At 52.3% G+C, this 27,529-nt stretch overlaps 1 protein-coding gene across 1 annotated transcript; it reads left to right on the top strand.

The window, feature by feature from the left end:
* The first annotated feature begins 16,087 nt into the window (after window positions 1–16,087).
* LOC137380302 (serine/threonine-protein kinase pim-1-like) lies at window positions 16,088–22,339 on the top strand. Its single transcript, XM_068052213.1, has 6 exons — window positions 16,088–16,451; window positions 17,367–17,473; window positions 17,564–17,614; window positions 17,933–18,296; window positions 18,418–18,594; window positions 20,173–22,339. Exons 1-6 carry the CDS (start codon window positions 16,373–16,375, stop codon window positions 20,346–20,348), a joined length of 954 nt encoding a protein of 317 aa, XP_067908314.1. The 5' UTR covers window positions 16,088–16,372; the 3' UTR covers window positions 20,349–22,339.
* Window positions 22,340–27,529: the final 5,190 nt, after the last annotated feature.

Genomic DNA, 27,529 nt, shown 5'->3' on the forward strand with positions numbered 1-27,529 from the left:
CTGTCAGAGGGTCAGTACTGAGGGAGTGCTGCACTGTCGGAGGGTCAGTACTGAGGGTGTGTTGCACCGTTGGTGGGTCAGTACTGTGGGAGCGCTGCACTGTCGGAGGGTAAGTACTGAGGGAGTGCTGCACTGTCGGAGGGTCAGCACTGAGGGAGTACTGCACTGTGAGAGGGTCAGTACTGAGGGAGTGCTGCACTGTCAGAGGGTCAGTACTGAGGGAGTGCTGCACTGTCGGAGGGTCTGTACTGAGGGACTGCTGCACTGTCAGAGGGCCAGTACTGAGGGGGTGCTGCACTCTCGTAGAGTCAGTACTGAGGGAGTGCTGCACTGTCGGAGGGTCAGTACTGTGGGAGTGCTGCACTGTCGGAGGGTCAGTACTGTGGGAGTGCTGCACCGTCGGAGGGTCAGTACTGAGCGAGTGCTGCACCGTTGGAGGGTCATTACTGAGGGAGTGCTGCACTGTCGGAGGGTCAGTACTGTGGGAGCGCTGCACATTCAGAGGGTCAGTACTGAGGGAGTGCTGCACTGTCGGATGGTCTGTCCTGTGGGAGTGCTGCACTGTTGGAGGGTCAGTACTAAGGGAGTGCTGCACTGTCAGAGGGTCAGTACTGATGGAGTGCTGCACTGTCGGAGGGTCAGTACTGAGGGGGTGCTGCACTCTCGTAGAGTCAGTACTGAGGGAGTGCTGCACTGTCGGAGGGTCAGTACTGTGGGAGTGCTGCACTGTCGGAGGGTCAGTACTGTGGGAGTGCTGCACCGTCGGAGGGTCAGTACTGAGCGAGTGCTGCACCGTTGGAGGGTCATTACTGAGGGAGTGCTGCACTGTCGGAGGGTCAGTACTGTGGGAGCGCTGCACATTCAGAGGGTCAGTACTGAGGGAGTGCTGCACTGTCGGATGGTCTGTCCTGTGGGAGTGCTGCACTGTTGGAGGGTCAGTACTAAGGGAGTGCTGCACTGTCGGAGGGTCAGTACTGAGGGAGTGCTGCACTGTCAGAGGGTCAGTACTGATGGAGTGCTGCACTGTCAGAGGGTCAGTACTGAGGGAGTGCTGCACCGTTGGAGGGTCAGAACTGAGGGAGTGCTGCACAGTCGGAGGGTCAGTACTGAGGGAGTGCTGCACTGTCGGAGGGTCAGTACTGAGGGAGTCCTTCACTGTCGGAGGGTCAGTACTGTGGGAGTGCTGCACTGTCGGAGGGTCAGTACTGATGGAGTGCTGCACTGTCGGAGGGTCAGTACTGAGGGAGTGCTGCACTGTCAGAGGGTCAGTACTGAGGGAGTGCTGCACTGTCGGAGGGTCAGTGCTGTGGGAGTACTGCACTGTCAGAGGGTCAGTACTGAGGGAGTGCTGCACTGTCGGAGGGTCTGTACTGTGGGAGTGCTGCACTGTCGGAGGGTCTGTACTGTGGGAGTGCTGCAATGTCGGAGGGTCAGTACTGAGGGAGTGCTGCACCGTTGGAGGGTCAGTACTGACGGAGTGCTGCGCTGTCGGAGGGTCAGTACTGTGGGAGTGCTGCACTGTCGGAGGGTCAGTACTGAGGGAGTGCTGCACTGTCGGAGGGTCAGTACTGAGGGAGTGCTGCACTGTCAGAGGGTCAGTACTGAGGGAGTGCTGCACTGTCGGAGGGTCATTACTGAGGGAGTGCTGCACTGTCGGAGGGTCAGTACTGTGGGAGTGCTGCACTGTCGGAGGGTCAGTACTAAGGGAGTGCTGCACTGTCGGATGGTCAGTACTGAGGGAGTGCTGCACTGTCGGAGGGTCAGTACTGAGGGTGTGTTGCACCGTTGGTGGGTCAGTACTGTGGGAGCGCTGCACTGTCGGAGGGTAGGTACTGAGGGAGTACTGCACTGTCAGAGGGTCAGTACTGAGGGAGTGCTGCACTGTCGGAGGGTCTGTACTGTGGGAGTGCTGCAATGTCGGAGGGTCAGTACTGAGGGAGTGCTGCACCGTTGGAGGGTCAGTACTGACGGAGTGCTGCGCTGTCGGAGGGTCAGTACTGTGGGAGTGCTGCACTGTCGGAGGGTCAGTACTGAGGGAGTGCTGCACTGTCGGAGGGTCAGTACTGAGGGAGTGCTGCACTGTCAGAGGGTCAGTACTGAGGGAGTGCTGCACTGTCGGAGGGTCATTACTGAGGGAGTGCTGCACTGTCGGAGGGTCAGTACTGTGGGAGTGCTGCACTGTCGGAGGGTCAGTACTAAGGGAGTGCTGCACTGTCGGATGGTCAGTACTGAGGGAGTGCTGCACCGTTGGAGGGTCAGTACTGAGGGAGTGCTGCACTGTCGGAGGGTCAGTACTGAGGGAGTGCTGCACCGTTGGAGGGTCAGTACTGAGGGAGTGCTGCACTTTCAGAGGGTCAGTACTGTGGGAGCACTGCACTGTCGGAGGGTCAGTACTGAGGGAGTGCTGCACTGTCGGAGGGTCAGTACTGTGGGAGTGCTGCACTGTTGGAGGGTCAGTACTGAGGGAGTGCTGCACTGTCGGAGGGTCAGTCCAGAGGGAGTGCTGCACTGTCAGAGGGTCAGTACTGAGGGAGTGCTGCACTGTCGGAAAGTCAGTACTGAGGGCGTGCTGCACTGTCGGAGGGTCAGTACTGAGGGTTTGTTGCACCGTTGGTTGGTCAGTACTGTGGGAGCGCTGCACTGTCGGAGGGTAAGTACTGAGGGAGTGCTGCACTGTCGGAGGGTCAGCACTGAGGGAGTGCTGCACTGTGAGAGGGTCAGTACTGAGGGAGTGCTGCACTGTCAGAGGGTCAGTACTGAGGGAGTGCTGCACTGTCGGAGGGTCAGTACTGTGGGAGTGCTGCACTGTCGGAGGGTCAGTACTGAGGGAGTGCTGCACCGTTGGAGGGTCAGTACTGAGAGAGTGCTGCACTGTCTGAGGGTCAGTACTGTGGGAGCGCTGCACTGTCGGAGGGTCAGTACTGAGGGAATGCTGCACTGTCGGAGGGTCAGTACTGAGGGAGTGCTGCACTGTCAGAGGGTCAGTACAGATGGAGTGCTGCACTGTCAGAGGGTCAGTACTGAGGGAGTGCTGCACCGTTGGAGGGTCAGTACTGAGGGAGTGCTGCACTGTCGGAGGGTCAGTACAGTGGGAGAGCTGCACTGTCAGAGGGTCAGTGGTGAGGGAGTGCTGCACAGGCGGAGGGTCAGTACTGTGGGAGAGCTGCACTTTCAGTGGGTCAGTACTGTGGGAGTGCTGGACTGTCGGATTGTCAGTGCTGAGGGAGTGCTTCTCAGGCGGAGGGTCAGTACTGAGGGAGTGCTGCACTGTCAGAGGGTCAGTACTGAGGGAGTGCTGCACTTTCGGAGGGTCAGTACTGTGGGAGTGCTGCACTGTCGGAGGGTCAGTACTGAGGGAATGCTGCCCCGTTGGAGGGTCAGTACTGAGGGAGTGCTGCACTGTCGGAGGGTCAGTACTGTGGGTGCACAGCACTGTCGGAGGGTCAGTACTGAGGGAGTGCTGCACTGTCGGAGGGTCTGTACTGTGGGAGTGCTGCAATGTCGGAGGGTCAGTACTGAGGGAGTGCTGCACCGTTGGAGGGTCAGTACTGACGGAGTGCTGCGCTGTCGGAGGGTCAGTACTGTGGGAGTGCTGCACTGTCGGAGGGTCAGTACTGAGGGAGTGCTGCACTGTCGGAGGGTCAGTACTGAGGGAGTGCTGCACTGTCAGAGGGTCAGTACTGAGGGAGTGCTGCACTGTCGGAGGGTCATTACTGAGGGAGTGCTGCACTGTCGGAGGGTCAGTACTGTGGGAGTGCTGCACTGTCGGAGGGTCAGTACTAAGGGAGTGCTGCACTGTCGGATGGTCAGTACTGAGGGAGTGCTGCACCGTTGGAGGGTCAGTACTGAGGGAGTGCTGCACTGTCGGAGGGTCAGTACTGAGGGAGTGCTGCACCGTTGGAGGGTCAGTACTGAGGGAGTGCTGCACTTTCAGAGGGTCAGTACTGTGGGAGCACTGCACTGTCGGAGGGTCAGTACTGAGGGAGTGCTGCACTGTCGGAGGGTCAGTACTGTGGGAGTGCTGCACTGTTGGAGGGTCAGTACTGAGGGAGTGCTGCACTGTCGGAGGGTCAGTCCAGAGGGAGTGCTGCACTGTCAGAGGGTCAGTACTGAGGGAGTGCTGCACTGTCGGAAAGTCAGTACTGAGGGCGTGCTGCACTGTCGGAGGGTCAGTACTGAGGGTTTGTTGCACCGTTGGTTGGTCAGTACTGTGGGAGCGCTGCACTGTCGGAGGGTAAGTACTGAGGGAGTGCTGCACTGTCGGAGGGTCAGCACTGAGGGAGTGCTGCACTGTGAGAGGGTCAGTACTGAGGGAGTGCTGCACTGTCAGAGGGTCAGTACTGAGGGAGTGCTGCACTGTCGGAGGGTCAGTACTGTGGGAGTGCTGCACTGTCGGAGGGTCAGTACTGAGGGAGTGCTGCACCGTTGGAGGGTCAGTACTGAGAGAGTGCTGCACTGTCTGAGGGTCAGTACTGTGGGAGCGCTGCACTGTCGGAGGGTCAGTACTGAGGGAATGCTGCACTGTCGGAGGGTCAGTACTGAGGGAGTGCTGCACTGTCAGAGGGTCAGTACAGATGGAGTGCTGCACTGTCAGAGGGTCAGTACTGAGGGAGTGCTGCACCGTTGGAGGGTCAGTACTGAGGGAGTGCTGCACTGTCGGAGGGTCAGTACAGTGGGAGAGCTGCACTGTCAGAGGGTCAGTGGTGAGGGAGTGCTGCACAGGCGGAGGGTCAGTACTGTGGGAGAGCTGCACTTTCAGTGGGTCAGTACTGTGGGAGTGCTGGACTGTCGGATTGTCAGTGCTGAGGGAGTGCTTCTCAGGCGGAGGGTCAGTACTGAGGGAGTGCTGCACTGTCAGAGGGTCAGTACTGAGGGAGTGCTGCACTTTCGGAGGGTCAGTACTGTGGGAGTGCTGCACTGTCGGAGGGTCAGTACTGAGGGAATGCTGCCCCGTTGGAGGGTCAGTACTGAGGGAGTGCTGCACTGTCGGAGGGTCAGTACTGTGGGTGCACAGCACTGTCGGAGGGTCAGTACTGAGGGAGTGCTGCACTGTCGGAGGGTCAGTACTGAGGGAATGCTGCACTGTCGGAGGGTCAGTACTGAGGGAGTGCTGCACTGTCAGAGGGTCAGTACTGATGGAGTGCGGCACTGTCAGAGGGTCAGTACTGAGGGAGTGCTGAACTGTTGGATGGTCAGTACTGTGGGAGAGCTGCACTGTCAGAGGGTCAGTACTGAGGGAGTGCTGCACTGTCAGAGGGTCAGTACTGAGGGAGTGCTGCACCGTTGGAGGGTCAGTACTGAGGGAGTGCTGCACTGTCGGAGGGTCAGTACTGAGGTAATGCTGCACTGTCGGAAGGTCAGTACTGAGGGAGTGCTGCACAGGCGGATGGTCTGTACTGTGAGAGTGCTGCACTGTCGGAGGGTCAGTACTGTGGGAGTGCTGCACTGTCGGAGGGTCAGTACTGAGGGAGTGCTGCACTGTCGGAGGGTCAGTACTGAGGGAGTGCTGCACTGTCGGAGGGTCAGTACTGTGGGAGTGCTGCACTGTCGGAGGGTCAGTGCTGAGGCAGTGCTGCACTGTCGGAGGGTCAGTACTGTGGGAGTGCTGCACTGTCGGAGGGTCAGTACTGAGGGAGTGCTGCACAGGCGGATGGTCAGTACTGTGGGAGAGCTGCACTGTCGGAAGGTCAGTACTGAGGGAGTGCTGCACTGTCGGAGGGTCAGTACTGAGGGAGTGCTGCACTGTCGGAGGGTCATTACAGAGGCAGATCTGCACTGTCGGAGGGTCAGTACTGAGGGAGTGCTGCACTGTCGGAGGGTCTGTACTGTGGGAGTGCTGCAATGTCGGAGGGTCAGTACTGAGGGAGTGCTGCACCGTTGGAGGGTCAGTACTCAGGGAGTGCTGCACCGTTGGAGGGTCTGTACTGAGGGAGTGCTGCACTGTCAGAGGGTCATTACTGAGGGAGCGCCGCACTGTCGGGGTGTCAGTACTGAGGGAGTGCTGCACTGTAGGAGGGTCAGTACTGTGGGAGTGCTGCACTGTCGGAGGGTCAGTACTGAGGGAGTGCTGCACTGTAGGAGGGTCAGTACTGAGGGAGTGCTGCACTGTTGAGGGGCAATGAAGTTGAGTAGGAAGAGGGAGAATGATCTGTCAGGATGTTTGTTTCCTGAGTTCTGCCCCATGAGTCCTATTGGAAGAAAAGCAGTTTCAAGGAGTTGGCTCTGTCATACCCCCCCACGTCCCCCCTCCCTCTCCCCTCCTCCCTATCATTCCACTCTCTCTCACACCCACCTAGAAGAATGGCCATTAGGACAGGGGCACAGACTCTTCCATCCTATGGATTGTTTGTCTGTATCTTCAGGGTGAGGGGTTAAATGGGAAGATTGGGATGATGCTGGTCACTTTACATCGGTGTGGGGGGACATGTATTGAGGGAAGTCAATCTCCCGGGTCAATTGTCCTTAATCATGAGGTGTTAAAAAGCTCTTTGTGAGGTTGAAGAATGTTCTGCGTTGTGTGTGTGTGTGAGATGGGCTGATTGTATATTTAGCATTGAATTGTGACTGGGACTTACTCACAGAGCCTGATGTGATTTGGCCTTCAGGAGGAGAGGTTGTCATGGCGACAGCAGCAACTGATGCTGCATTGTGCTTTAAAGTAGGAGGCTCCATTGTTTGCCCGTGTTTTGTCTCTCAGGCTGACGTTCCGCTGTCTCAGCTCCAGAACTCCCATTAATCATTGCCAGCGTAACTACCCTGGGAGTGTCTCCATGGCAATCAATTGTCAGCTGACTCAGACTGGTGACATCAGGCTGACGCATGGTTTGTGTGTGACGTGGGGTCTCGTGACTCAGCGCAGTGTGGCTCCTCTATGTGAGTACTTGAGACTGTGCCTTTATTTGGGTGGGTGAGGAATGTTCTGCAGAATTAACCCTATCGGCAGCAAATTCCTCCTCCCCTGCAGCTGTCAGTGCACTAGGGGTGGGGGGATCACACCAAATACACGAAAGACATATCTATTTCAAAAAAAGGCTAACCCCAGAACATTTTAATCACAATTAAACCCCTTGCTGTATTTCGCCCTGTCCTTTTCCCACCGTGTTCAGAGGGTCCTCACCACATGTAAGGAGGAAGCACAGAAACACTCGCCCTACAGCAGGCTAACATGGACTGACACGGGCTAACATGGACTGACACGGCCTAACACGGACTGACATGGGCAAACACGGACTGACACGGGCTAACACGGACTGACACGGCCTAACACAGACTGACACGGGCTAACACGGACTGACACGGGCTAACACGGACTAAGACGGGCTAACATGGACTGACACGGGCTAACACAGACTGACACGGGCTAACACGGACTGGCACGGCCTAACACAGACTGACATGGGCTAACACGGACTGACATTGTCTAACACAGACTGACACGGGCTAACACGGACTGACAAAGGATAACACGGACTGACACGGACTGACACGGCCTAACACAGACTGACATGGGCTAACACGGACTGACACGGGTTAACACGGACTGACCCAGGCTAACATGGACTGACACAGGCTAACACAGACTGACACGGGCTAACACGGGCTGACACAGGCTAACATGGGCTGACACGGGCTAACACAGACTGACACAGGCTAACGGACTGACACAGGCTAACACAGACTGACACGGGCGAACACGGACTGACATGGGCTGACACGGACTGACACAGCCTAACACGGACTGATACTGGCTAATGAGCACTGACAAAGGCTAACACGGACTGACACAGGCTAACACAGACTGACACAGGCTAACACAGACTGACCCGGGCTAACGCAGACTGACACAGGCTAACACAGACTGACCCGGGCTAACGCAGACTGACACGGGCTAACACGGACTAACACAGACTGACAAAGGCTAACACGGACTGACACCGGCCAACACGGACTGACACAGCCTAACACGGACTGATACTGGCTAATGAGCACTGAAAAAGGCTAACACGGACTGACACGGGCTAACACGGACTGACAAAGGCTAACACGGACTGACACAGGCTAACACAGACTGACACAGGCTAACACAGACTGACCCGGGCTAACGCAGACTGACACGGGCTAATGCCGGCTGACACAGGCTAACACGGACTGACACAGGCTAACACGGGCTGACACAGGCTAACACAGACTGACACAAGCTAACACGGACTGACACAGGCTAACGCCGGCTGACACAGGCTAATGCAAGACGATGCAGACGAGTGCAGGATAATGTGGACTGACATGGGCTAATGCAGGCTGAAGAGGGATAACACAGACTACAACAACAACAACATGTATTTATATAGCACTTTTACATAATAAAACGTCCCTAAGTGCTTCACAGGAGCATTATATAACAAAATATGACACCGAGTCACATAAGGAGATATTAGGTCTGATGATCAAAAGCTCAGTCAAGGAGGTCGGTTTTAAAGAGTGTCTTAAAGGAGGAAAGCGAGGCGGAGAGGCAGAGAGGTTTAGGGAGGATTTCCTGAGCCTGGGCCCAGGCAGCTGAAGGCATGACCACCAATGGTGGAGAGAGTAAAATTGGGGATGCACAAGAGGCCAGAATTAGAGGGGCACAGATATCTCGGAGGGCTTTGGGGCTGGAGGAGGTTAGAGATTGGGAGGGGTAAGGCCATGGGAGGGATTTGAAAACAAGGATGAGAATTTTAAAATAAAGACATTGCTTGACTGGGAGCCAGTGTCAGTCAGTGAGCACAGGGGTGATAGAGGAAAGGGACTTGGTGTGAGTTAGGACATGGGCAGCAGAGTTTTGGATGACTTCAAGTTAACAGCCAGTAGAATGTGGGAGACCAGCCAGGAGTAGGTTGGAATTGTCAAGTCTAGAGGCAAAGGCATGGATGAGGGTTTTAGCAGCAAGTGAGCTGAAACATGGGTGATATTGGGTGATATTACAGAGGCAGAAATAGGTGGTCTTAGTGATGGTGTGAATATGAGGTTGGAAGCTCATCTCAGGGTCAAATGTAACAGCAAGGTTGTGAACAGACAGGCTTAATTTCAGACTGTTACCAGAGAGAGGGATGGAGTTGGTAGCTAGGGAACAGAGTTTGGAGCAGACACTGAAAACAATGGCTTCAATCTTCCCAATATTTAACTAACAATGGCCAGTGCAGGCTCCCTTAAATCTGCCTGCCCAGGTAGCAACTGCTGAAACACACGAGGGAATCATATTGTTTATTGTAACAGAGAGTGAGAGATGGTTTGTAATATTACATCAATCTGCATTTCACATTATGGATTTTATCTGCAAAGTCTAACAGTCAGAATCGGGCAGTAATTGTTCATTGGATGTAAGCAGTGAATATGCTTTAGAACCAGTACAGACTCTGCTAAGATGCAGCTCATCCAATTACTTCCCACAAGATCTTCTCCTTAATGCTGAGATAGTACAGAATCCTAACCTAAGATCATAAGAACATAAGAATAAGGAGCAGGAGGAGGCCATTCAGCCCCTCGAGCCTGCTCCACCATTCAATAAGATCATGGCTGATCCGGTTGTGGCCTCAACTCCACTTTCCTGCCCATCCCCCCATAATCCTTGACTTCCTTGTCAATCAAAAATCTATCGAACTCAGCCTTGAATATACTCAGTGCCCCAGCCTCCACTGATCTCTGGGGAAGAGAATTCCAAAGATTAATGACCCTCTGAGATAAGAAATTCCTCCTCATCACGCCTAATTTTGAAACTGTGCCCCCGAGTTCTAAATTCCCCCACGATGGGAAACATCCTCTCAACATCTACCCTGTTAAACCCCCTCAGAATCTTAGATGTTTCAACAAGATCTGTCATTCTTTAAACTCCAATGAGTACAGGCCCAATCTGCTCAACCTTTCCTCATAAGACAATCCCTTCCTCCCAGGAATCCGCCCAGTGAACCTTCTCTGAACTGCTCCCAATGCAGGCATATCCCTCCTTAAATAAGGAGACCAAAACTATACACAGTACTTTAAGTGTAATCTCACCAAAGCCCTGTATAGTTGTAGCAACACTTTCATACTTTTATACTCCATCCCCCTTGTATGTTCTCCTTAAAGAAGGGAAGGTTGAGAGGAGATTTGATGGAGGTGTCAAAAATCATGAACGGTCTGGACAGAGTAGACAGAGCGAAACTGTTCTCATTGGCTGAAGGATCGAGGGCCAGATGTCGCCAATTTAAGGTGAATGCTAAAAGAACCAAAGGTGACATGAGAAAAATCTTTTTTACGCAGTGAGTGTTTAGGATCTGGAATGTACTGTCTGAGAGTGTGGTGGAGGCAGGTTCAGTGAGTGTTTAGGATCTGGAATGCACTGCCTGAGAGTGTGGTGGAGGCAGGTTCAGTGAGTGTTTAGGATCTGGAATGTACTGTCTGAGAGTGCGGTGGAGGCAGGTTCAGTGAGTGTTTAGGATCTGGAATGCACTGTCTGAGAGTGTGGTGGAGGCAGGTTCAGTGAGTGTTTAGGATCTGGAATACACTGTCTGAGAGTGCGGTGGAGGCAGGTTCAGTGAGTGTTTAGGATCTGGAATGCACTGTCTGAGAGTGCGGTGGAGGCAGGTTCAGTGAGTGTTTAGGATCTGGAATGTACTGTCTGAGAGTGTGGTGTAGTCAGGTTCAGTGAGTGTTTAGGATCTGGAATGCACTGTCTGAGAGTGCGGTGGAGGCAGGTTCAGTGAGTGTTTAGGATCTGGAATGCACTGCCTGAGAGTGTGGTGGAGGCAGGTTCAGTGAGTGTTTAGGATCTGGAATACACTGTCTGAGAGTGCGGTGGAGGCAGGTTCAGTGAGTGTTTAGGATCTGGAATGCACTGTCTGAGAGTGCGGTGGAGGCAGGTTCAGTGAGTGTTTAGGATCTGGAATGCACTGCCTGAGAGTGTGGTGGAGGCAGGTTCAGTGAGTGTTTAGGATCTGGAATACACTGACTGAGAGTGTGGTGGAGGCAGGTTCAGTGAGTGTTTAGGATCTGGAATGCACTGCCTGAGAGCGTGGTGGAGGCAGGTTCAGTGAGTGTTTAGGATCTGGAATGTACTGTCTGAGAGTGCGGTGGAGGCAGGTTCGGTGAGTGTTTAGGATCTGGAATGCACTGCCTGAGAGCGTGGTGGAGGCAGGTTCAGTGAGTGTTTAGGATCTGGAATGTACTGTCTGAGAGTGCGGTGGAGGCAGGTTCAGTGAGTGTTTAGGATCTGGAATGTACTGTCTGAGAGTGCGGTGGAGGCAGGTTCAGTGAGTGTTTAGGATCTGGAATGTACTGTCTGAGAGTGTGGTGGAGGCAGGTTCAGTGAGTGTTTAGGATCTGGAACGCACTGTCTGAGAGTCTGGTGGAGGCAGGTTCAGTTGTGGTTAGGATCTGGAATGCACTGTCTGAGAGTGTGGTGGAGGCAGGTTCAGTGAGTGTTTAGGATCTGGAACGCACTGTCTGAGAGTGTGGTGGAGGCAGGTTCAGTGAGTGTTTAGGATCTGGAATGCACTGTCTGAGAGTGTGGTGGAGGCAGGTTCAGTGAGTGTTTAGGATCTGGAATGCACTGTCTGAGAGTGTGGTGGAGGCAGGTTCAGTGAGTGTTTAGGATCTGGAATGCACTGTCTGAGAGTGTGGTGGAGGCAGGTTCAGTGAGTGTTTAGGATCTGGAATGCACTGTCTGAGAGTGTGGTGGAGGCAGGTTCAGTGAGTGTTTAGGATCTGGAATGCACTGTCTGAGAGTGTAGTGGAGGCAGGTTCAGTGAGTGTTTAGGATCTGGAATGCACTGTCTGAGTGTGTGGTGGAGGCAGGTTCAGTGAGTGTTTAGGATCTGGAATGCACTGTCTGAGAGTGTGGAGGAGGCAGGTTCAGTGAGTGTTTAGGATCTGGAATGCACTGTCTGAGAGTGTGGTGGAGGCAGGTTCAGTGAGTGTTTAGGATCTGGAATGCACTGTCTGAGAGTGTGGTGGAGGTAGATTCAATCAGGGCTTTCAAAAGAGAATTGGATAATTATCTGAAGAGAAAAAAATTTCTGGACTACATGGAACGGGTGGGGGATCAGGACTAGCTGAGTTGCTCTTGCAGAGAGCCAGCACAGACACAATGGGCTGAATGGCCTCCTTCTGTGCTGTAACTATTCTCTGATTCTATGATTGTGTGGAGATTTAGCACTGTCTAAATGTGAGACAGTTCCTCAAGACCTCTGTCTGATGGTCTCATTAGATCAGCTTCACTGCTCACTGAAAATTCCAACCATCCCAACAAGGGAGGCCCCAGATTCCGTGCTGACTTAACTCATCTCAGCTGCAGGGTGAGGAGCTATAGTGGGGTTAGTGACTCCTTCCGATTTAAAAAGGAGGGAAATCAGCCCAAGTTGCTGCTCCTGATCATTGCCCAGTGTCCCCAGGTTAAAAAGTTCTCCTGAATGAATGTTAAGAGTTCTGCTTCCTCTGTGCCTTTCACACCAATTCTCTCCCAGTTAATATTTGGGTAGTTGAAATCTCCCACTGTTACTGCCCTCGTGTTTTTGCACTTCTCAGAGATTTGCCTACATATTTGCTCTTCTATCTCCCTCTGACTGTTTGGGGGTCTATAGTACACTCCCAGTAATGTGATTGCCCCCATTTTTGTTCTTCAGTTCAACTCATATGGCTTCATTTGATGATCCTTCTACCACATCATCCTTCCTCACAGCTATAACCATTTCTTTAATTAATATTGTGACCCCCCCCCTCATCTTTTATCTCATCTGAAAACCCTGTAACCAGGAATGTTGAGCTGCTGTTCCTGTCCTTTTAGCCATGTCTCAGTGATAGCTATGATATCACACTCCCATGTGTCAATCTGTGCTCTCAGCTCATCTGCCTGATTCCCTAGATTTCTTGCATTGAAGTATAGACCATTTAGCCCCGCCAAACTCCCTTTGTTGTCTATTTTCTAGTCTTTGTTTCCTCTGTCTTCCAAACACGCTTCCTAATTTTCTGCCTTCCATTTCCAACTTTTCTTCTCCATTCCAAATCTACTCTCAGGTTCCCAACCCCCTGCTAAGCGAGTTTAAACCCTCCCCAACAGCACGAGCAAAACCCCCTGTGAGGATATTGGTCCCGGTCCTGTTGAAGTGCACCCTGTCCGGCTTGTACAGGTCCCACCTCCCCCAGAAGCAGTCTCAATGCCTCAGGAATCTAAAGCCCTCCCTCCTGCACCATCTCACCAGTCACATGTTCATCAGCTCTATCTTCCTAGTTCTGTAGCATGTGGCACGAGGAGTAATCTGGAGATTATTATCTTTGAGGTCCTGCTTTTCAATCTCTCTCCTAGCTCCCTAAACTCTGCCTGCAGGATCTCATCCCTCTTTCTGCCTATGTCATTGGTGCCAATATGGATCATGACCTCTGGCTGTTCACCCTCCCCCCTCAGAATGTCCTGCAGCCACTCAGTGACATTCTTCACCCTGGCACCAGGGAGGCAACATATCATCCTGGAGTTATTTTTGTGGCCGCCGAAGCACCTGTCTGTTTCCCTCACCATCGAATCCCTGACCACTATTGCTCTTCCTCCCCCACTGTGCAGCTGAGCCACCCATGGTGCCATGGACATGGCTGTACCCGTACTCCCCAGAGGAACCATCACTCTCACCAGTATTCAGAACAGAATATCAGTTAGAGAGTGAGATGCACTCATATGATTCCTGCCCTACCTCCCTGGTCCTCCCGGGTCCTCCTTGTCCTTCTGGCTGTCACCCATTCCCTCTCTGATTGCAGATTTTGAAGCTGCGGGGTGAACACTTCCTGACACTGCTATCCACAAAGCTCGATGGGGTTGGCATTGTTAGATTTTGCATTGTGCACTGGGATGGCCCATAGTGTCTCCAGCCGCCGCTCAATCTCCGAAACCCAGAGCTCGAGCTGTTTTTACAGACGACACTAGCTGCACATGTGGCTGTCCAGGCCATGAGAAGCATCCAGGATTTCCCACATGGCAAAGGATGCAATCCACGGGGCTAAGGTTCCCTGCCATGCCATGCCAAGTTTCATACCAGAGATAGACTGTGACCTAGGGGTTAAAATTAGTGAGGAAATTAAGGTAATTAATAGCAGCAAAGAAAAGGTATTGGAGAAATTTAAGGGACTAAAATCTGACAAATGCCCTGGACCAGATGGCCTATATCCTCGGGTTTTAAAAGAGATAGCTGCAGAGATAGTGGATGCACTGGCTATGATTTTCCAGAATTCCTTAGATTCGGGAACGGTCCCATCAGAATGGAAGTTGGCAAATGTTACACCACTTTTCAAGAAAGGAGGGAGAGAGAAAACAGTAACTCCAGGCCAGTTAGCCTAACATCAGTTGTTGGGAAAATTATTAATTAATTATTCAGGAAGTCTTAACATTGCATTTAGAAAAAGTCTAGTATGATTAGAACAAGTCAGCATGATTTTACTAAAGGGAGATCCTGTTTGTCAAATTTATTAGAGTTTTTTGGGGATGTAACTAGTAGGGTAGATAAAGGGGAACCAGTAGATGTAGTATACCTGGGTTTTCAAAAGGTATTCGATAAGGTGCCACATAAAAGGTTAATAGGCAAGATAAGGGCTCATGGTGTTGGGGGTAATATATTAATGTGGATAGAGAATTGGTTAACAGACAGGAAGCAGAGAGTGGGCATAAATGGAATATTTTCAGGTTGGCAGGCAGTGAATAGTGGGGTGCTGCAAGGATCAGTGCTGGAGCCTCCGCTATTTGCACTCTATATTAATGACTTGGATGAAGAGACAGACAGTAATGTATCTAAGTTTGCTGATGATACAAAGCTCGGTGGAAAGGTAAGCTGTGGGGAGGACACAGAAGCTGCAAAGAGATATAAACAGGTTAAGTGAGTGGGCAACAAGATGACAGATGGAATATAATGTCGGGAAATGTGAAGTTATTCACTTTGGTCGTAAGAATAGAAAAGCAGAATATTTTTTAAAAGGTGTGAAACTTGAGTCGACATTCAGATGGTGGGAGAGGTCAATCTGGGTGCCTGCCTTTCTTCCACAGCCTTGTCCGTGTCCTGCTGACGATTGAGAGGGAGCGCGCAGTGCCCACCACTACCCTCAGGGCCATCCGTGATGGGTCAGCACCGCAGGGAATACGCTGTACCCTAGACACGGACAACAATGTGACAATTTAATAGTGCAGTCTATTTCTAGCTACTATAGTGTATGTTAATTTAGTTGGACCTTTTATTTGTTTTCTTTCACTAGTGGTGCCCAAGGCATTAGTGGTGGCCATGTGAGCCGCATGGAAGATGGCAGGATCCCCAAGGACACATTGTACAGCGAGCTCGCCACTGGTATCAGACCCACCGGCCGTCCATGTCTCCGCTTTAAAGACGTCTGCAAATGCGACATGAAGTCCTGTGACATTGATCACAAGTCGTGGGAGTCAGTTGCCAGCGATCGCCAGAGCTGGCGGGCAGCCATAAAGGCGGGGCTAAACAGTGGCGAGTCGAAGAGACTTAGCAGTTGGCAGGAAAAAAGACAGAAGCGCAAGGGGAGAGCCAACTGTGCAACAGCCCCAACAAACAAATTTCTCTGCAGCACCTGTGGAAGAGCCTGTCACTCCAGAATTGGCCTTTATAGCCACTCCAGGCGCTGCTTCACAAACCACTGACCACCTCCAGGCGCGTATCCATTGTCTCTCGAGACAAGGAGGCCAAAGAAGGGTGCCCAAGGGCACTTGTTGCAATGATTTTGGCTTTTATTTAGCCAGGACACTGGGCCGGAGAAAGGGCATTGCCCAGTCCAGGGCTCTGGGCCGGAGAAAGGGCATTGCCCAGTCCAGGGCGCTGGGCCGGAGAAAGGGCATTGCCCAGTCCAGGGCTCTGGGCCGGAGAAAGGGCATTGCCCAGTCCAGGGCTCTGGGAGGTTTCCGGCTCCTTTAATAAAATGACCGATCGCCCACCTGTCCACACACCTGAGCCTGTGCGAGCTGTGATTGGCTACTATGGAGGCATGGGCTGCTGTGATTGGCTGCTGTGGAGGTATGGGAGGCTGTGATTGGTGGAGGGGAATGGGAGGCTGTGATTGGTCGAAGGGATGTATGAATGAGCGCCGCCGGTTCCGGCTCTGTGTCCTTGAGTAGCGGGAGCGGGAAGAGAAGGCGGCGGAGCAGAGCGGAGAATTCCCGGGATTTGCGGCGGAGCAGAGCGGAGAATTCCTGGGATTTGCGGCGGAGCAGAGCGCAGAATTCCTGGGATTTGCGGCGGAGCAGAGCGGAGAATTCCCGGGATTTGCGGCGGAGCAGAGCGGAGAATTCCCGGGATTTGCGGCGGAGCAGAGCGGAGAATTCCCGGGATTTGCGGCGGTTTTTTATATTCACGGAGTTTCCTGTGGAATGGCCACAACCCGAGTGATTCCGGGAAGAAAGATGCAGAGATTCATCCGGAGCAGCGGAGCCAAGGAGCGGGAGCCGGGTGAGGAGCCGAGAGTGGGGTAGACCCGGGGTGAGGGGAGTGGGGTTAGTGGGGGGTAGACCCGGAGTGGGGTTAGTGGGGGGTAGACCCGGGGTGAGGGGAGTGGGGTTAGTGGGGGGTAGACCCGGAGTGGGGTTAGTGGGGGGTAGACCCGGAGTGGGGTTAGTGGGGGGTAGACCCGGAGTGGGGTTAGTGGGGGGTAGACCCGGAGTGGGGTTAGTGGGGGGTAGACCCGGGGTGAGGGGAGTGGGGTTAGTGGGGGGTAGACCCGGGGTGAGGGGAGTGGGGTTAGTGGGGGGTAGACCTGGGGTGGGGGGTAGACCTGGGGAGTGGGGTTGGGGGGGGGAGAGGTTGCAGGGTAGACCCGGGGTGAGGGGAGTGGGGTTAGTGGGGGGTAGACCTGAGGGGGTTGGGGGGGGTGACAGTTTTTGCAACATTGCCAGTCTGGTTGCTGATTGATTCCTGGAGAGGTCTCCAGCCTTGGAATTGGTCAGTTTCTGGGAGAGGTGGAGTTACTGGACAGGTTGTAGAGGCTGGGGATGGTTCAGGCTTCATTGGGGGAAGAGCAGGTTCTCCCTAATCCCCTCCCCTCCCCAGCTTTGGGAGCCCCAGCTCTTTCATATATCACCATCCCTAATTGCCCTTGAGAAGGTGGTGGTGAGCTGCCTTCTCGAACTGCTGCAGTCCATGTGTTGTAGGTACACCCACAGTGCTGTTAGGAAGGGAGTTCCAGGATTTTGACCCAGTGACAGTGAAGGAACGGCGATATAGTTCCAAGTCAGGATGGTGTGAGACTTGGAGGGGGACTTGGAGGTCTGACCCCCTCTGTCCCATGGCTTGGTTGGATGGCAGGCAATATCCTGTATCTGATCTCTGCATTAATTTTAAACACTGTTTGTTTTCTCTCCCCTGCAGTGAAGGACCAGCAAGTGTTTGACAAGTGTTATGAGTTGGGCCCAGTCCTGGGGCGTGGAGGATTCGGGACAGTTTATTCTGGAGTTCGTCTTTCAGACTCTACCCCGGTGAGTGTCTGGTCTGTTCGCACTGGCTTCCACGTAGCTCTGACCTGTGCCCCTCACTCTGTATTAAATGAGAATTTCTGTCTGTTCCAGGTCGCGATCAAACATGTAGCTCGGGAGAGGATCGCCGAATGGAAACCATTGGTAAGAGACTGACTGGTAAACTAGTCATTCTTTTCTTGTGTTCAGTGTGATTTGCAGCCCCTCTATGCTTCTTGGTGCACAGAGTAGCCCGGTCCCAACACTCACTCCTGCAGAGTTAGCAGCTCGCTCAGTGTTGCCGTGGCCTCAGTGCCACAGTTAAGACTGATCTGACCATGTGATGTGAGGATGAGGCTCTGTTTCAATATCCAGGTTCCTGGATGGGTGGCTCTGGGATCCCTCACTGGGGAAGGGAATTTGTTGCCCTTGGGAGCAGAGGAAGGGAAATTGGCAAAGATCTAACTTTGTGATTTCCCACAGAATGGATCAATGGTGCCACTGGAGATTGTGCTCCTGAGGAAGGTGTCGACAGGATTCCGAGGGGTGATCCGCCTCCTGGAGTGGTTTGAGCAGGCTGATGGCTTCCTCCTGATCCTGGAGCGGCCGGAGCCTGTGCAGGATCTGTTTGATTTCATCACGGAGTGTGGTGCACTGCCGGAGGACGAGGCACGTGGATTCTTCAGTCAGGTGGTGGAGGCGGTCAGGCATTGTCACGATTGTGGTGTGGTGCACCGTGACATCAAGGATGAGAATATCCTGGTGGATCTCTGCACTCGAGAGCTCAAACTTATCGACTTTGGATCTGGAGCATTGCTACGGGATACTGTCTACACAGACTTTGATGGTAAATATCTTGGCTAACTGTCTGTCTGGTTCATGCTGCGGTCTCCCAGGGTCTGTGTGGTCTTGGGTCTGGCTGGGCTCCCAGTGTCTATACTGAAGTCTTGGTGTGTCTTGTGTTGCAGGTACACGCGTGTACAGCCCCCCTGAGTGGATTGTCCATCACAGATACCATGGCCGTTCAGCCACTGTGTGGTCACTCGGGATCCTGCTCTATGACCTGATTTGTGGGGACATCCCGTTTGAGCGTGACGAGGAGATCACACGAGGCATTGTTCTCTTTCCCAGTCGTGTTTCTAGAGGTGCGTATTCTTGCATGAAATATATAGAATTTGTGAACAGCACAGGAACAGGCCATTCAGCCCAACTAGTTTATGCTGGTGTTTATTGTCGCTGTTGGCCGCCTCCCACTCCTCTTCACCTCTCCCTATCAGCGTAACCTACTCCTTTCTCCCTTGTACTTATCCAGCTTCTTATCTGTGCGATTCACCTCACCCACTCCCTGTAGTAGTGAGTTCAACACACTCCCTGCTCTGGGGGAAGGAAGTTTCTCCTGAATTCCCAATTGGATTTATTAATGATTCCTCTATTCGTGGCCCCTAGTTCTGGTCTTTCTCTTTTTCCCCCACCCCACACCACACACACAAGTGGCGACATCCTCTGCACTATCCCATCAGCCTTTCATTTCCTAGAGGAAAGAATCCCAGCATGCTCCCCTTTCCTAATGGGGAAATATTCAACCTAAAATCTCAGCAGCCCATCCTTCTGTATCATTTTTCTAGCCTGGTGCCTCTGATCTTTCCCTGTCCATGAATGTGGACACAAAGAAACACATGACTCTAATTGCCCCATTTTTCTAGTGGAGCTGTTGCAGTGTGACTGCTGTAATTACATGTGACATGTTTACATCGGCAGTTTCTATTGATATTGACTTGGAAATTACAATGAAAATATAAAATAAATCATTTAAAAATGAGCACCTTGCCCTTTTTACCTGAGGACTGCACTTGCCTTGGCTTTTTTTTTTGCCACAAAACACTGCCCAGGGAATAAACTGGTACCTCTTCCCTTCCCTCCCATCTACTGCCAAGACCGTATAATGAGGGAGCTAGTCATACCAGGACACTCAGCAGCTGCTGCTGCTATGTAGACGAGCAGATCCCATTCAAGCAAACACTGAGCAGGGAGTGAGGGGGATAACATGGGATTCTTTCACTGTCTGTCTTCACTCTGTAAACATTCCCATTTCCCTCAGATGTGTTTTACCAGCTGAGACCTGCCCAGTTGCTGAAAGCCAGGTGGTGTTTGGAGCAGTTCAATGCTGAGGGCCTCTGGAGGCCTTGCTTAGTCCCTTCCTGCTTGACATGGGATGGATTAGGGAATGCTGCTGTAACCCTTTCACTACAGCAAGCACTGAAGTGATGCCAGTCGGCAGCATTGAGTCAGTACAGTATCAATCAGCGGCCTGCTTTACACTGCACCAACTTCCACTGAAGTTAACGAGCTACCCATTCACTGTTTCACATACTGACAAAGATCAAAGTACCCACTTGTCCCCCATTGTGTCTGAGGATATTCCAGGTGCCCCAATGAGTTGATCAGCTACTAACTGAACACCAACTGTTATTGTTTACAACCAGTAAAACCCACACATTCCATGGTTGCTGTTTTCCTATTTGGGCAATGGTTCAAATCACAAGCGTTTCTTTAATAGGAAAAGGTAACTAACAATCGAAATCTCTAATGTCAATATTACTCGATCAATAGTAACACTGGCAACTGATAGTTTCCTGATGACTGTCATTGACCAGTTTCAGCTTTAAACTTTGCCAAAGATTTATACCAGTTTGTGATTGTGGAATCCTTTGTGCCTTTGTTAGAGTGCCAGCACCTCATCCAGTGGTGTCTCTCCCTCCGCCCATCTGATCGGCCCTCCCTGGACCAGATTCTTTCACACCCGTGGCTGAAGCAAGGCAGTTTCTTCAAACAGGGCGCTGCAGAGCTGGGCATGAAGGGTCTTCAACAGTCAGATAGCTCCAGCCAGGAGAGTTTGTGAGCCCCCTGGGGTCTGAGCATGAGAGCTGCAAGTCCGAGGATGTGCCGACTGAGGAGTCAGAGCTGCTATCTGAGTGTCTAACCGACTGCGGGAGCTGCAGCAGGAACCAAGGGGGGGTAGGAGAACAGCCACCCTTGAACTGGACACTAGGGTGCAGATTGGAGATGGCGGTGGCACTGAGTTCAACTCCACTCGGTTTAGTGGGACTGGGGCTCCAAAGCTGTGATATTGGCATCATAAAGTGATTGTCCCAGTCAGACTCTCATCAGGTCCCTGGCAGCTGGTGTTTCAGGTCTGAGTGAAACTGTGTCTGTGCAAAGTCTGCTGGTGTCATGGGGAGTTGTTGTACAGTTACTACAAATTGACAGAAGACTGTCAGCCCATCCTGCCTGTGCCAGGCTCTATGAAAGAACTATCTGATTAGTCTCCATGACCACTCTCTCTTTACCCCAGCCCTGAAAAATTCTCCCCCTTCAAGGATGTATTTTTTTTTTTTTCTTTTGAAAGTTACTTTTGAATCTGCTTCCACTGACCTTTCAGACAGTGGAATCCAGATCATAATAACTTGGGTAAAAACATTTCCTCATGATACCTCTGGTTTTTTTCCTCAATTTTGCTTGAATAAATTAACATTGAGATATGGTACTGATGGGTACAAGTCTGGTTGGATTAATCTGAAGGGAGCCTTTTTCTATTGTGTAACAAGCATGTTGGTTTAAATCAGTTTTTTCTTTCTGTGCTGAGGTTAAGTGACAAAGTGTTTCTACAAAGCGCAAACTGTTAGAGACAAGTCACTTGTACTTTAACTCACTGGGTACAATGCCTATCTGCAGTCAATGCAAGTATCTATGCAATAAGTAACTTTATATCCTGTGTTGGACACTCCTGATGTCAGTGTTGCTACATTCACTTATTGTGAAATGGCCTTTCTCAGGGAATGGAAAGGTTTAGTCAATGCCAGGGCACATTCTCTGTTTGTTGAGGTGAGGTTCAGGGGTCATTACCATGGAAATGCAATGCAACATTTCAAAGCTAAATGAATTTCTGAAGCTTGAGGTTGGATGGAGCATGCTCTGTAGCACAAACAGGACTGCAACTTGCTGTTTGTGGGATGGATACATTGGTCCCTAGCAACAGTTACTAATGGAGCAGGTTGTTTCAATAACTTCCTCACTACTTTATAAGCTTATAAACTACAAGTGTGAGAAATTGGAACTGCACAGGATTGGCTGGGCATCCTTGTTTCTGTGTTTATCTTTCTAACACATTCAAACATTGGTTCCTTTACACCAATCACGAAGCTGCAGGGAGCTGTAGGATTATATTGTGAATTGGCTTTTCAGTAAATTTTGTAAAGGGAGAGAATATTGAGCTCTTCCACAAACCAGGAAGATTCCAGTCTGTCCTCAGGAGGATTTTGATTAATCCGTTGCACTGAGGCCAGGGGACGGGGCCCTCTCCCAGCTCCTGTCCTGATCACAGTCCAGTCATCCCTGCATGTGTTTGGATGAGATCGTGCTGTGCCTTGCAGTTGTTACTGATGCTGCTGTCCAGACCCTTGTGAAGGATTGAGTGGGTGTAGGGGTGCTTTGCGGTGTGCCTGCAAGAGTCTATTTTCAGGAGAGGGAAGTGCTTTGACATGGTCTCTGAACACTGATTTTTAAAGTTCTGTTTTGTGTTTGACTGTTACATTTGAATCTGTTTGACCTTGACTCCAATGTTGAGTATCTGCATTCAGCCAAATGGGTGGCTAATTTAGGGGATCAGGATGGTATTTTGCACAGAAGTTGGGTACAGTTAAAGTTTGCACCCAGTCTTGTGTTTAAATTAAATATGCTACTGGGTAGACTAATATATTTTTGATTTATTTTCTATTTAAGATTGAATTCTATGTATGGAGCTGTCTACTGTTCAGGCTCCAAGATGTTTCAGTAAAATAAAATTCTCCATAAATTCTCTATATTTATATTTAAATAGAAAAATAAATTTCATCACTTCAACTGTTTGCATTTTGTCAAGTGTGTTTTTGTCTCTGAAGGAGAAGATTTTCTCTCTCTCCTTTTTCAGGCCGTTGCCTTAATCACTGCAAGTTCACAATGCAGTCAGTCTAGGATTGTAAACCATGTTTCTTCCAGCCCAAACTGTTACATTTTAATCCAGCTGATCAGGTGTATAATTGAGGTGATGGATCGCTGCAGTCCCCAGTGCGGTCAAGCATCAGTGGAGAAGTTGAGGGGACTGATCAGCTCCCTCAACTTGGTGGACATCTAGTGGAATCTCCATCCCAACTCCAGCGCCTTCACATGCAGGTCTGGAGGAGGGTCCCAAATCAACCGCCTCTACACTTCACATGCATGCGTCTCCCACCTTTCGTCAGCCTCCATCGGGCTGGTGCTGTGCTTGAACCTGGTGTGAGCGGGGTTCACTCCACTCAGCACACAGGCAGGGTCCACGTACTGGCACTTTAACAACCAGCTGCTGGAGGATGAATGATTCTGACCTGACTGGAGAAGGAAGCAGGGGGCTTCCCCTCCATGAGGCTGTGTTGGTGTGTGGGCAAGACTCGCATCCGTGCCTTCTGTAAGGAGTATGTGAAGGGGTCGACCAAGAGGCAGGAAGCTGAGATCGGGTGCCCAGAGAGGGAGGTGCTCGACCTGGAGTCCGTCTTGGTCATGCCGTTGCAGACTTGGCCCCGTGTCAGGCGTACAGAGAGAAGGGCGCACTGAGGGACCTGCAGCTTGTAGGGTCCCAAGGGGTGTACATGAGGTTGCGGATCCAGATTCTGGAAGATTTGGACCGCGCCTCGCCCTTCTTCTGCTCGCTGGAAAAGCGACGGGGGGTCCATAAGCAGCTCAGCGAGCTGCTGGCTGACGATGGATCCTCCATCATGGAGCCGGCGGCAATGGGCCTCGTGGTCTGTACCTATTACAATGCATTGTTCTCTCCAGATCCATCCACCAAGGACATGTGCAGAGTTTTGTGGGAGGACCAGCTGAAGGTCAGCCTGGAGGGCGCAAAAAGATTTGGAAGCTCAACTCGAGTTGGCAGAGCTGACCTGTGCCCTCCACCAGCTCTCGAGGGACAAATCCCCGGGGCTGGGCAGGCTGACCATGGAGTTCCTCAGGGTGTTCTGGGACATCCTGGGGGACGATTACACACTGGTCCAGGGGGAAAGCCTGGTGACCAGGGAAATACCCCTCTCGTGGTGTCGGGCGGTTATCGTCCTGCTATCTAAGAAGGGCGACCTCCCCTTGCTTAAAAACTGGCGTCTAGTCTCCCTCCTCAGCACAGATTATAAGATCTTTGCCCGGGCTGTGTCTGCCCATCTGCGCTCTGTGTTGGTCTGCATGATCCACCCTGACCAGCAAATACATGGCAGATGCAGTATAATGTGGATAAATGTGAGGTTATCCACTTTGGTGGCAAAAACAAAGGCAAGTTATTATCTGAACGGCGGTAGATTGGGAAAGGGGGAGGTGCAGTGAGACCTGGGTGTCCTTGTGCACCAGTCGCTGTAGGTAAGCATGCAGGTGCAGCAGGTAGTTAAGAAGGCAAATGGTATGTTGGCCTTCATAGCGAGAGGATTCGAGTACAGGAGCAAGGATGTCTTGCTGCAATTATACAGGGCCTTGGTGAGACCACATCTGGAATATTGTGTGCAGTTTTGGTCTCCTTATCTGAGGAAGGATGTTCTTGCCATGGAGGGAGTGCAGCGAAGGTTCACCAGACTGATTCCTGGGATGGCAGGACTGACGTATGAAGAGCAATTGGGTTGATTAGGCTTGTATCCGCTAGAGTTTAGAAGAATGCGAAGGGATCTCATAGAAACCTACAAAATTCTAACAGGACTGGACAGACTAGATGCAGGAAGGATGTTCCTGATGGTGGGGGAATCCAGGACCAGGGGGTCACAGTCTAAGGATAAGGGGTAAGCTATTTAGGACTGAGATGAGGAGGGATTTCTTCACCCAGACAGTGGTGAACCTGTGGAATTCTCTACCACAGAAAGCAGTTGAGGCCAAATCAGTAAATATATTCAAGAAAGAGTTAGATGTAGTTCTTAGGGATAAAGGGATATGGGGAGAAAGCGGGAACAGGGTACTGAGTTTGGATGATCAGCCATGATCGTATTGAATGGCGGAACAGGCTCGAAGAGCCAAACGGCCTACTCCTGCTCCTATTTTTCTGTGTTTCTATGTCCTACATCCACCTGATCCGGGACCTGATCCATCTTTCCCAGAGGACTGGTCTGTCGGTCGCCTTTCTCTCCCTCGATCAGGAGAAGGCGTTTGACAGGATGGATCACCAATACCTTTTCGGGACTCTGCCGCATTTCGTGGCCCGGGTCCGACTTTTATAAGCCGCTGCAGAGTGTCTAGTCAAGGTTAACTGGTCCTTGAATGTGCCCCTTCACTTTGGGAGAGGAGTGCGTTAGGGATGCCCCATGTCCGGCCAACTGTACACCATCTGCGTGGAGCCCTTCCTATGCCTGCTTTGCAGGAGGTTGACGGGATTGGCTCTGTGCGAGCCGGCCATGCGGGTCGTCCTCTCGACTTACGTCGACGACGTGCTCCTTGCAGTCACAGATCCCGTTGACTTGCGGAGGATGAGCGACTGCCAGCAGACCTTTTCTGCCGCGTCCTCCGTGAGGATCAATTGGGAGAAATGTTCCAGACTCCTGGTTGGTCAGTGGCGGGTGGACTCCCTGCCGGAGGAGATGACACCTTTTGCGTGGAGCACCACGCACCTCCTCTATCTGGGAGTCCACCTTAGCCCCGCTGAGGAAGCCTGGCCGGCAAACTGGCAGGAGTTGGAGGCGAAAGTCACCGCTCGGCTGGGGCGCTGGACAGGACTGCTCCGAGTGCTTTCCTACAGGGGCCGAGCCCTGGTCATAAACCAACTGGTGGCCTCCATGCTGTGGTACCAGTTGGTCACTTTGGCCGCGCCCCCTGCGTTTGCCACCAAAATCCAGGAGAAGCTTGTTTCTTCTGGGGCAAGAGGAAACACTGGATCTCTGCCGCAGTCCTGAGTCTCCCGATTGAGGAGGGCGGCCAGTTGCTGGTGTGCGTCCGCACCCAGGTGGCGACTCTCCGCCTACAGACCCTGCAGAGATACCTGTACGTCGAGCGTCCTCCCAGATGGTGTGCGCTGGCAACGTATTTTTTCTGCTGGGGCACAGCCTTCAAGACGACACGCAGCTCCCAGGGGAGACCATTAACCGCGCCTTTCTGAGGGAGTTGCCTGTCTTTTACCGGGATCTATTCCGAGTCTGGAAAATGGTCGCCTCCAGTCAGGGAGCTCCCCCGCCGGCGGAGGAGAGCGCCTCGGCTGTCCGGGCGGCTGGTTCCGGGGACGGTCCGGCAGGTGGAGGAGTAGCCGAAACCCCCGGGACGCCCCTCACTGCGGGTGACGAGGGCTCATGAGTGTGAGCTGACCTCCACTCAGCCAGAACTGCTCATCGGACCTAGGCCCCGAAACCCTCCTCGGGAGCCGGTCCCACACAACCCGAGCCGTCTCTCAGAAATGCCCTCCGTGCCATTCCAATCGGCGCGGAGGGGTTTCCTGTACGGCTGCTCCTGCACACTCTCCACTTCCTCACCCTCATCAGCTGGCCGGACACGCCCTGGCGGTCCGCGTTGCCAACTGGCAGCGAGGGGTATCTCCGATGGAGGTCTCTCTACGCGGGAGTCTTCCCCCTTTACATCGGGGACCTGGGGTGGAGGGTGTTGCACAGGGCAGTCCCGTGCAATAGACTTTTAAGTAGGTTCACCGACTCCCAGGCTGCCTGTACTTTCTGCGGCCTGGACGAGTCCATGTTCCATGTATATATGGAGTGTGCGAGGTTGCAGCCCCTCTTTGTTTAGTTTAGTTTAGAGATACAGCACTGAAACAGGCCCTTCGGCCCACCGAGTCTGTGCCGACCATCAACCACCCATTTATACTAATCCTACACTAATTCCATATTCCTACCACATCCCCACCTGTTCCTATATTTCCCTACCACCTACCTATACTAGTGACAATTTATAATGGCCAATTAACCTATCAACCTGCAAGTCTTTGGCATGTGGGAGGAAACCGGAGCACCCGGAGGAAACCCACGCAGACACAGGGAGAACTTGCAAACTCCGCACAGGCAGTACCCAGAATTGAACCCGGGTCCCTGGAGCTGTGAGGCTGCGGTGCTAACCACTGCGCCACTGTGCCTATGAGTATCTGAAGGGGCTGCTCCTCAAGTTCTGGCTGCACTTCAGTCCCACGCTCCTGATCTTTGGGCACCTGGTGCGGAGGGGCGTGGGCCGGGAGGAGGATCTCTTCGTCGGTCTGCTCCTGGGCCTGGCCAAGGTGGCAATTCACAGGTCCAGGCTGCGGGCCGTCGGGGGATCCGTTCTCCCTGATTACCTGTCCCTCTTCCACGGTTACATTCGCGCCCGGGTGTCCACTTCAGGACAGACTCTCACAGCCAGGCCCAGAGAGCCATTGGCATCAGCACCATTGCCAGAGAACCATAGGTTTTCGGGTTCATAGACTGCACCCATGTGGCCATCAGGCCTCCCGCCAGGCTATCACCTGCAGACATTACCATTAAAGGAATCCTCTCAGTCTAGGTGCAGCTGTTATGTGATCACCGGAGATGCTTCATGCAAATCTGTGCCCGCTTCTCAGGCAGCTGCCATGACACCTGGGGCCTGCGCCAGTCCCAGCTGCTACCGCTGTTCTCTGAACTGGCTCAGAAGGAGGGGTGGCTTCTTGGGGATAAGGGCTATCCTTTGCAGACATGGCTCCCAACATAAGTGAGAGACTCCACCACTGCTGCAGAGGAGAGATACAACGGCAGCCACTGAGCTACATGAGCCACCATTGAGCAGGAGATCAGCATGCTGAAAGAGCACCTCCAATGCCTGTATGGATAGGGTGATGCCCTGTACTACAGGTCGAAAAGCTCCCTTTTTTGCTGCTCTGTGCAACTATGCACCCAATAGGGGCCAGGCCTGGCATAATGAGGAGAGACGTCAACAGGATTCCTCCTCGGACTATGAGGATGCTAAGGACCTACAACATGAAAGACACATGGGAGGGCAGATGGCACCCAGGCTCTGCACACAGGGCTAGCAGTGAGGTAGGGACGTACGGCAGTGGCTTATCAGACAAAGGCTCTCTGCTCCATTGGAACCGACATG

This window comes from Heterodontus francisci, chromosome 19, assembly GCF_036365525.1.
Source record: "Heterodontus francisci isolate sHetFra1 chromosome 19, sHetFra1.hap1, whole genome shotgun sequence".
Classification (NCBI taxonomy): Eukaryota; Metazoa; Chordata; class Chondrichthyes; order Heterodontiformes; family Heterodontidae; genus Heterodontus; species Heterodontus francisci.